General features: G+C 40.9%; 1 protein-coding gene across 1 annotated transcript; it reads left to right on the plus strand.

Moving 5' to 3' along the window:
* On the plus strand, positions 1–9,985 carry LOC104296582 (matrix metalloproteinase-27). Its single transcript, XM_054164583.1, has 10 exons — positions 1–105; positions 668–906; positions 2,045–2,193; positions 2,283–2,411; positions 4,425–4,586; positions 4,727–4,850; positions 6,268–6,398; positions 6,612–6,771; positions 9,505–9,608; positions 9,819–9,985. Exons 1-10 carry the CDS (start codon positions 1–3, stop codon positions 9,917–9,919), a joined length of 1,404 nt encoding a protein of 467 aa, XP_054020558.1. The 3' UTR covers positions 9,920–9,985.
* Positions 9,986–10,832: the final 847 nt, after the last annotated feature.

The following is a 10,832-nucleotide window of genomic DNA, read 5'->3' on the forward strand; positions in this document are numbered from 1 at the left end:
ATGAAGGCTCTTTCAATTTTGCTTTTAATGTGTGCAGCTGTTTCTAATGCCCTTCCCGTCCATCCAGAGAATGACAGCCAAGGAGACAATGCAAAGCTTGTACAGGTAACTGCATTATCAATATCTGAGATCTATTGACCCCTGTCCTTTTAGATGCAGTCTGCATGTTCCAGATACAAAGCAGTTTGTTGTCCTTCCGAGACATTACTATTACACAGAACTCTGTTGTTCAGCCTTTATTAAAGTAGGATGTGTCTGTACAAGCTGGAAATGTCAAGTAAATAATAGGCAGGGACAATGCTGTCTGTTTCTGTTTATCTGTGATCCTCATGACAACATCTGTTGTGCTCCAAAAATCACAGACACGTGGTTTTGCCAGCAAAGCACACAAACAATATCAATCCTAAGGTATTTGTTTAAGAAACAAATCAATATGTGAAATGTCTTCACTTTGTTATTTTCATTAGGGCTATTTAAATACATTCTATGCTTGTTCACTTTATTTTTTCATTAAGGCTATTTAAGTACATTCTATGCTAGTTCACTTCATTCACTTCATTCTTTTCATTAGGGCTATTTAAATACATTCTATGCTTGTTCACTTTATTCTTTTTATTAGGACTATTTAAATACATTCTATGCTTGTTCACTTCATTTTTTTCATTAGGACTACTTAAATAAATTCTATGCTGTTGAGCCAGATCCAGGTCACCTTGGATGGAAAATAAATGCTGAATCCATAACTCAAAAACTTCAGAAAATGCAACAATTTTTTGGGTTGAAAGTGACTGGAAAACCAGACACTGAGACATTGGAAATGATGAGGAAACCCAGGTGTGGAGTTCCTGATGTGGGTCTCTACGGTGTTACTCTGCCAGGATGGAAGAAAAGCAATCTGACATATAGGTAATATTTCAATAATTACCTTTTTTAGTTTACATTTTGGGTTTGCAGGTATTCACATTTGTTATGTTTCAATAATAACTTCTACAGGAATTGTTTCCAGCTGGGAATACAAAAGCATTTCTCTTTCGCCAGCTGTTAGCTATGCATATTCCTGAGAGGAATTTTTCTGAGAGTCAATCTGAGCACTTTATGAGTCCACCACAATGTTTTGCCTGTCATGTATCACTACTTGCAAATGTCTGTGACAGGTTAGGCTGTGCCTTTAAGAAAAGGATAGCTGCAGAATTCTCTAGCTGAATGTTTTGGTGTAAAAAGGAAAACAAAAGGAGATAATTCTAAACTAATTTCATTGGTAGATCAGTAGGATGCAGCTTTAAGAACTTGCAGTCTGTCTTCAGTCTTTCATTCTTGGGCAGCCTGCATGCAACTGACCTTGGATTGAAACTGAAGATATAAGAAAACTACCTTCTCTTACAACTGCTTTGAACTAATACATTCCCTCAATATCCCTTTCTTTCTTTCCTCCTTTTTTCATCTAATTAGCTTGGACAAGAAAGGGGAGGAAGTGGGAGAGGGGCTTTGGGGGGAACCCTAGAGGGAAGTCTTCTTGGGAGGGTTTTTCTGTGTTACATTCTTCCCTGTATATTTTTGTGTATACATATATACTGTCAATACTGTCTATTTTGTATGTATTCATTGCATGTCATTCTGCTTCTATCATACAGCTTTTCATTTGCTTCTCTGACTGAGTTAGCTGTGCTTTATGTGGTGGGAGGATTAAACCTTCATACTACCACAGTGTCCTGTGAGCCAAACAGAAATACCAATTGCACCCTGTACAAGCCTGACTGTCTGCAAAATTTGCTAAACATAAGAGTTCAGTAGTCACAGAAACCTGAAGAGATGACTTCATGCTCAAGAGACAACCTGCTGGCTAAGGGTCTTTTTGAGAAAAACTGATGCTGTGTACACAGTTACTGTTATAAACAAGATAGGCTGGACAGTTACCACGTTCCTCAAACCCACCCAACCCAAAATGAATCTTGGGGGCTACTGAATACGGTCACCATCTTAACAATATTTGAGAAAATTATTTTCTGCTAACACTAAGTATTATTACTTGAACCCTCAACTGCAGAATTGTGAACTACACACCAGGTATGAGCAAAAAGGATGTGGATAAAGCAGTTGAGAAGGCATTTGAAGTGTGGAGCACTGTCACCCCACTGGTTTTCACTGGAATTCATGAGGGAATAGCAGATATAATGATTGCTTTTGGTACCAAAGGTAATATACTGACTGTATACCAATGGTGAATTTAATGCAAAGATTTTCCAACAGTTATAAACTCCATGCTGTTTAAATGTATCATTTAGCTCATGGACAGTGCCCTCGTTATTTTGATGGCCCACTTGGTATCCTTGCTCATGCCTTTCCACCTGGCAATGGTCTTGGCGGTGATGTGCACTTTGATGAGGATGAAGATTGGACCACAGGCTCAGCTGGTAGGTAAAAATACATTTCTAAAGTGCTATACAGATAGGTCATTTCCTTTCTGACTTTATTTAAGTGGAGGAATGGACTGAGATGAAACAGAGCATTAATCATAAGAGCAGTTTGAGAATCACAGAACCATAGAATAGAATCATAGAATATTACAGGCCATCCCTCAACTGGGTTACAATGACATAAAATCAGCCTGATCTACTCTTAGTTTTCATTTAATTGGTAAAGAAGCCAAGGGGAAAACTCTTTTCAGACACAAATGTTACAGACATGGGTCACTTTTACCTGGGCTTTGGTAGAGCCCATGCCCACCCACATTTCACAACCCATGATAAAAGCTTTCTGACTTTCCCCTCCTGGTGTCCATTTTGGCCCCAAGCCTGCTACTATCACACTGCAGAGGAAGCACATGGTGCCTTACAGCAGCCCTGTGAGGAGATCCCTACCACTTAGAAAACATTTCAGACAACAGAGATAATGAAGTGTCTTCACTAATAATAGCAAGGTAGGTCCAGCTGTGGGCTGTTACAGCTTTATTCTTCATTCATGCTAGGATAGGTTTATAAATGAAAGAATTCTCCAAGCAATTTCAGCTTCCTTCCAGCAGCTGGGAGTCTGAATGTGTTGTTCAGGCCACCTACTGGGCTGATGTTCAACATGTAAAGCTGATTACAGATGTGTGCCATTGGGCTAGAAGAGAGTGCTCAGCCATCCGTCTGGGACATATCTGCTCCCCTCTCAACCTGCAGGCTGGCTGAACAGCACATACTGCCTCTGAGAGATCCAGCAGTACATGAGCACTGTACTCTGTTCTACTTTAGAACCTTTTCTCCTCCATTATTTGGGATGGAAAACTGCAGAGTATAACTGCAGCAGGAGAATCGAGGCCATAGTGCAGGAAAAGCAAGCAACTAACAAACAGGAAGGTGCTGTAAGAGAACTACAAGAGGAAGAAAGGCATGGGTTTATTGTGATGAGAAAACTAGGCAAAAAAAAGAAGAAGCAGGATGGGGGGTGGATATGTCATGCTGACAAAATGTGATGTTTTTCCCACACTGGGACTGAATGGGTCAACCCCAGTTTTGCTGTGCTTCCTCAGCAGCATGGTTCCAGGGGCCAGGCATTGCAGAACTTGTTGGAGAGCTCAGAGAACTCATGACAGGGAAGGACTGAAAATATGTGTGGAAAAATTGAGGGGTTTGTTGTTGGGGTTTTGTTTTTAGAAACAGACATCTTGGCCTCAGGCAGCCTTACTTGGACAGTCAATGACCACTCCTCTGCTCTGCCACAGACTTAGTATCTTCACTAAGTCTGTTGACACTACTGACTTGGTCTGCAGGACAGGTTATCATGCATCCCTATTTCAGAAAGGGATGCATGTTGAAGAAAATTCCATTACTATCTTTTTCCTGTGTTAAGATATTTCACTGGGAGAAAAAACCATGCATAAATGTAATATTTTATTTTGATATTTTATTTCACAGGCCTATAAAGAAACCAAACACTAAAGTCCTAATGATAAAAAGCTAATTCATTTGCTATTTTTCCTTGTCTATTCATGATCTCACCTTTCTTTCTCAAGTTTGTAGGAGGGAGGGTGACACACTGAGTACACTTTGGTACCTCAAGTAAGCACAGAGTGCACCATCCTATCCTTGCCCTGGAGAGCTATTAGCTTGATCTGACTCACTATCTAATTTGTTCTAGCTCAGCCAGGAAACCCCGCCAGGGCACTCCTCAGAGCTGCACCCACATTCACCCACAGACATCTATTCATGCCACACACATACTTTCAGTAGCTAAGAAAAAAGCAGGAAAGAGGGCCAAAAGTTACTCCCTTCTCTTGGGGAAAGAACAAAACCTTATTCTGTGCAAAAATATGTTTGTGTATATGCCTACCCTAGTGAATTTGAATACACTGTATGAAAACCATTGGAGCAGTCGCTCTGCTGTGTTCACATCAGACATGAGCAGATCAAAATTAAACTGATCTCCTCTATCTGTTTTTCAAGGGTTCAACTTGTTCCTTGTTGCTGCTCATGAGTTTGGGCATGCCCTGGGTCTCTCCCATTCTAATGACCAGAGGGCTTTGATGTTCCCCAATTATGCCTATGTCAGCCTTAGCGAATTCCCCCTCTCTCCAGATGATATAAGTGGCATTCAGGCCATTTATGGTGAGTAAAATCTCTTCCATAAAGTTTCACCATGAAAAAGAACTCTATTCCCTTATTATTTCTTTTAAAGATGCATTTTTCTATGGAAACCTTAATGTTTCTACAAATCCAGTGCATTCTTTCTCAAATGTCTCCCTTAGGATCTCCACCAAATACCCCAGATAAAAGGCCATCTGCCCCTACCACACCTAAAACCTGTGGCTCCCAGATGTCTTTCAATGCCATAACTACACTCCGACAAGAGGTCATATTTCTAAAGGGCAGGTAAATACTGATAGGACATTTGTAAGGTTTATTTTTCTCTTGATTCCTGGAAAGACTAAATAACTTTGGTAGGTCACATGACTATGAAATTTATGATGAGACAAATGGATACAACTTTTAGCAGATATGAATTATACTAATATCCTTTCAGCATCTCCTGGGGGAAAGAAAGAAAACAAACCAAACCAAACAAACAAACCCCCCACCAACTATGTTTCACTCTTTCAATAAGGCTTTATTCCCAAATGTATAGGTGGTTATAGCAAGTCCTGACATGACTAAATGTTGCAACCATTTCCTAGGAAATTAATACATTCTGCCATATAGATGTGCCAATCACTCCTCTAGTCATCTATGTAAACCCAAAGTCATCCTGCTAAATCATCTAGGGAATTGCTTAGCATCAGGCTTATCTGGGACCCTACAGCAGGCTGGGGACAGAGTGGTTGGAGAGTTGCCAGGCAGAAAGAGACCTGGGGGTACTGGCTGACAGCTGGCTGAACATGAGCTAGCAGTGTGCCCAGGTAGCCAAGAAGGCCAATGGCATCCTGGCCTGCATCAGGAATAGTGTGGCCAGCAGGAGCAGGGAAATTGTTCTGCCCCTGTACTCAGCACTGGTTAGGCCACACCTTGAGTCCTGTGTCCAGTTCTGGGGCCCTCAATTTAAGAAAGACATTGAGACTCTTGAACATGTCCAGAGAAGGGCAACGAGGCTGTGGAGAGGTCTCAAGCACAAGCCCTATGAGGAGAGGCTGAGGGAGCTGGGGTTGTTTACCCTGGAGAAGAGGAGGCTCAGGGGTGACTGTCCACAACTACCTGAAGGGAGGTTGTAGCCAGGAGGAGGTTAGTCTCTTCTCCCAGGCAACCAGCACCAGAACAAGAGAACACAGTCTCAAGCTGTACCAGGGGAAGTTTAGGCTCAAGGTGAGGAGAAAGGTCTTCCCAGAAAGAGTAACTGGCCATTGGAATGTGCTGTGCAGGGAGTTGGTGGAGTCACTGCCCCTGGATTTGTTCAAAAACGGATTGGACGTGGCACTTGGTTCCATGATTTAGTAGTCATAAGGTGTTGGGTGATAGCTTGGACTTGATGATTTCTTAGGTCTTTTCCAACCTTACTGATTCTATGATTCTATGAACTCTCTCACTATATGATACAGGAACAACCAAAAATGTTTCAGATCCTTGTAGCTGATCCCTTTAATCAATTGGCATCAATTAGAAGGGTAATCCCAGAAATAAGCCAGAAGGGATAAAAAAGCTCCCTTCCCACTGAGGAGAGTGTTCTCCTTTCTGATCCAGGTAGCTCCACTGACAAGAAAGAGCTTTTAAAGTCACGATGTTTTTCACATTCTTGTGCATATATAGAAATGTTTGTGGCTCGTTATTTACTGCAAAAACTGTTTGATATTTAAATCAGGCACTTGTGGCGAGTCTATCCTGATAACTTAGAAGTAGAACGTGAATTAATTTCTACCTTCTGGCCAACTCTACCACCTGGTATCGACGCTGCCTATGAGAACAATAAAGATCAGATCCTGTTTTTCAAAGGTGAAGTACAAGGGTTTAGTTACAGTTTCCCTACCTTTAGTTTTGTGGGAAGATGGGAGGAAGGGAGGGTAGCTATGTGTGCATAATGCTCACTTTTCTAGGTTTCATACAACCTACACTAAAGGAGTGCATTTTTGCTTTAAGTGTCTGAAAATCACTGGTGAAACTAAGTATGTTGCTTGCTTGCTTGCTTGTTTGTTTGTTTTTTAACAGGCAACAAATTCTGGGTTATCAGTGGATATCATGTGTTGCTTGGTTATCCAAAGAATATCAACACACTGGGCTTCCCTAAGGGTGTCAAGAGAATTGATGCAGCTGTTTGTAATAAAAATACAGGCAAGACAGACTTTTTCATAGGTGACAAGTACTGGAGGTAAGAAAAAAAAAACCCCAAATGTTTTCATATGATTGACTCCAAGAGAAGCTGAATACAATTTTAAATGTTCATGTGATGAAAGAGAAAGTAGAGCTTTAGGTAACTAGAGCTTTTGGCCACACCTTGAGTCCTGTGTCCAGTTCTAGGCCCCTCAGTTTAGGAAAGATGTTGACTTGCTGGAACGTGTCCAGAGAAGGGCAACAAAGCTGGGGAGGGGTTTGGAGCACAAGCCCTGTGAGGAGAGGCAGAGGGAGCTGGGGTTGCTTAGCCTGGAGGAGGCTCAGGGAAGACCTTATTGCTGTCTACAACTACCTGAAGGGAGGTTGTAGCCAGGTAGGGGTTGGTCTCTTCTCCCAGGCAACCAGCACCAGAACAAGAGGACACAGTCTCAAGCTGCACCAGGGGAGGTTTAGGCTGGATGTTAGGAAGAAGTTCTTCACAGAAAGAGTGACTGGCCATTGGAATGTGCTGCCCAGGGAGGTGGTGGAGTCACCATCACTGGAGGTGTTTAAGAGGACAGTGGATGGGGTGCTTGGTGCCATGGTTTAGTTGATTGGATAGTGTTGGATGATAGGTTGGACTTGGTGATCTCGAAGGTCTTTTCCAACCTGGTTAATTCTGTTCTATTGTATTCTATTCTAGTCTAGTCTAGTCTAGTCTAGTCTCTAAAGAATACTGTTCTGATACTGAAAAGGGGGGAAATCTATATCCATTCAGTTTATCCTTCTGAGCAATAATCATAGAATCAACCAGGTTGGAAAAGACCTCAGAGATCATCAAGTCCAACCCATCACCTAATACCTCCTGACAACTAAACCATGGCTTCAAGGTCCATGTCCAGTTCTTTTTCAAACACCTCCAGTGATGGTGAATCCACCACCTCCCTGGACAGCACATTCCAGTGGCCAATTACTCTTTCTGTGAAGAACTTTCTCCTCACCTCAAGACTAAACTTCCCCTGGTGCAGCTTGAGACTGTGTCCTCTTGCTATCATTGTTAAGATAAAGCACAGATTCTCCTCAGATGGCCAATGCAAGCACTAACAGCTTGGGTGCTTAATGACAGGAATATAATAATAATAATAATAATAATAATAATAATAATAATAATAATAATAATAATAATAATAATAATAATAATAATAATAATAATCTTCTATTCTATTCATAATTAGGTAACTACAGCAATCCTACTTCTCATAAAAATGTTTCTTTGGCTCCTACTGAGGGAGAAGAGTAGAGTTTTTTGACTTTTGAGAGCTTAAAGGTGTCCTGAAATGGACCTGTTTTGAAGCCTTATGCCTCAAAGCTGAAAAAATTCCATCCTGCAGAGAATTTTTTAAAATAAAATAGACAAGAGTATCCCTAGAAAAATGAAGATCTGAAAGCTGACCTACTTCTGCAGACGGTTCTCTGTGGTGGGTTGTGCAGGATTTCTCTGATTTCTGAAAAGTTCTGGATTATCTCTTCCAGACAGACAGAATTGATAGTTCATTATCCTTGCCCTTGACAGGTTGATACTAGGATAGGATAGGATAGGATAGGATAGGATAGGATAGGATAGGATAGGATAGGATAGGATAGGATAGGATAGGATAGGATAGGATAGAATAGACCAGACCAGACCAGACCAGGTTGGAAGAGACCTTTGAGATCATCGAGTCCAACCTATCATGCAACACCATCTAATCAATAAGCTTGTTCTAAATCTTATGCCCAAGATGGCATTGAGTGATTCCTGATTCACAAATACCAGAAAAATGGAAGCAAAAAATCCACTCTGGGAAGCTGATAGATTGATTCCTCCTGTGTGTAAGGACAACTGCCTCAAAGACCTGCTTCAGGCAATCAGGAGCACGTATGGGTCAAACAGATTTTGTCATGACTGTTTGTGGGGTTCCCCAGTGAGACATAAAATGTCAGCTGGATATTAAGCTGCATGTTGTTTCCTGTCCTTTGTTTGTTATAGTTTTAGAAAGAGTATTTACAGTATCTTGCGTTGCTGGTTTATGGCTTTGGTCACAAGACAAAGGCACGTAAGAAAACCACAGCAAAGAATTCTTACTTAATAACTCAGTCTCTCAGTCTCATGTCACTGTGAAAACTATTTCTTGTATCCAAGGAGAAGTAAAACCAAAGCATGTTTATTTTCTTGCTGGCTTGTGTGGAGTTTTGGGGTTTTTTTTGTCTGGTTGGGTTTGGGGTTTGTTTTTTTATGTGTTTGTTTGTGGGGTTTGTTTGTGTGTGTGCATGTGTTGTTGGTTTTTTTTATCCTGAGTGGGTTCCCCAAAGGCTGGAGAAGACTTTTAAGTTCTCCTTTCACTGCCACCCCCAATTCAATCTCATCTCATAAAATTTGCCCTGGCTCAGTGAGGAACAGGTTGAGTGTATTATAAATAATTCATCTTCCTTTCCTCCATCTAAACCTGTCAGGTGATAGGCTAGTAGAGGACTACGTGCAATACTATCCCTAGAGGAGGTAAAGCCCATCCCTGGTGTCAAAAACGTGGTTCTTCCTTTCATTTATCTCACTCCAGGTGCTTCTTTGGAGCTATGTCTGCCTTTAGCAGGAAACAAGTAGCCACCTGACATCCTGCAGACATTTGTGCAAGTAGCTGACTTTAGTCTCTATGAAATCAGTCACAGTACAGATGGTGGACACCTTTCAGCACCTTTGCAGAGTTGATATCTAAACCTTATTAAATTGCATTTTGTCTTTCATATGATTTAGGTTTGATGAAAACAGCCAGTCCATGGACAAGGGTTATCCTAGACAGACAGCCAATGACTTTCCAGGAATTAGCCAGAAGGTTGATGCTGTTTTCCAACAGAAAGGTAAATGAAATGAGTTCCTATGTAAAATCAGTTTGTTTGTAATTGAAGTTCTGGTGGTACAACAAATGCCATTATTGCTGTACCTTGTAAACAAGAGAACTGAAAAGGTGCTCTCCTTTGTGTACAAAGATGATGTCCCTCACTTGATCAGAAGGAAACTATTTCTGGTACCCACTACCTAATGCTTTAATTTTTTTTTTTGACTTCTAGGATTATTCTACTTCTTCCATGGATCAAAGCAATGGGAGTTTGACCCTACTGCTAAAAAGGTCACCCGTGAAATGAAGAGTAACAGCTGGTTTAACTGTTAATGGTATTACACATTCTTACACCCAGAAAATGAGAAGAAAAATCATTCTAGATTTCTCAAAGGTTGTTCATATGTGCTCTACTCTTCAAAAGAGGCAACAGGACTAGCTTTCAGATATATATCTACTGTTCTAACAAATCTGCATGTCAGCTCTTATTGTAGCTCCAAAGGCTAGAACAAAACTACATTTTTTTTTCCCCTGATTGAGTGCAAATGTCCAACATAATTCATTATTTTATGCTCCAGATGGGTTTTCAAATATTTTGGCAATAAATGGTTTTAGGCTGAGATCAACTGTTTTCTGCTTTGTGTGTTGAAGTAGATGGGTAGATTCAGACTGGATGCTAGTGCTGGGTTGGACTGAATGTTCTTCGAGGTCTCTTCCAATTGGATGTTCTCTGTGATTTTGTGAGATGGAGATGGTTTCCTACCTGTTTCTTGTACTTTCAGCTTCCTTAAACTCTTCTCCAGCATTCAATTCCGTTGATGGCTGTGTAGAAAGCACAGTTTAACAGCGTGGTCTAACAGCACAGTCACAGAAACTGCCAAGTTTCATCCAAGTGTTTATACTCAGAGACAAAATTCCTCTTCCACTCACACTCAGTGTGCAATACAATCACAATTCTGGCTGCAAGAAAAGTTTAACCATTGAATCATCAAGGAGATTATTAATTTCTTTGTAATACATGGGCCAAGTCCCTCTGTCTTCAGATAAATAAATCTCCAGCTACTCTGTGCTCCTTTGCTCAGGTGAAACATTGTTCCACAATTTATATAAATGCCTTGTCTTAAGGAAAGTTAATCTTTAACAGTGAAATGCTGTTAATGAAGTTTTCCAACTGACAGCTTTGGCACTCCATGAAACCCACACGGGGTGTGTCTGTGTTCACAGGTCACCTGCTGAAATCAATAAA

The sequence above is a fragment of the Dryobates pubescens genome, chromosome 10 (assembly GCF_014839835.1).
Source record: "Dryobates pubescens isolate bDryPub1 chromosome 10, bDryPub1.pri, whole genome shotgun sequence".
Taxonomy (NCBI): domain Eukaryota; kingdom Metazoa; phylum Chordata; class Aves; order Piciformes; family Picidae; genus Dryobates; species Dryobates pubescens.

Coding starts and splice junctions, on each gene's coding strand:
- LOC104296582 (XM_054164583.1), top strand. CDS start 1: ATGAAGGCTCTTTCAATTTTGCTTTTAATGTGTGCAGCTGTTTCTAAT. Junction 4,587..4,726: donor TGGCATTCAGGCCATTTATG/GTGAGTAAAATC, acceptor TGTCTCCCTTAG/GATCTCCACCAAATACCCCA. Junction 6,399..6,611: donor TCAGATCCTGTTTTTCAAAG/GTGAAGTACAAG, acceptor GTTTTTTAACAG/GCAACAAATTCTGGGTTATC.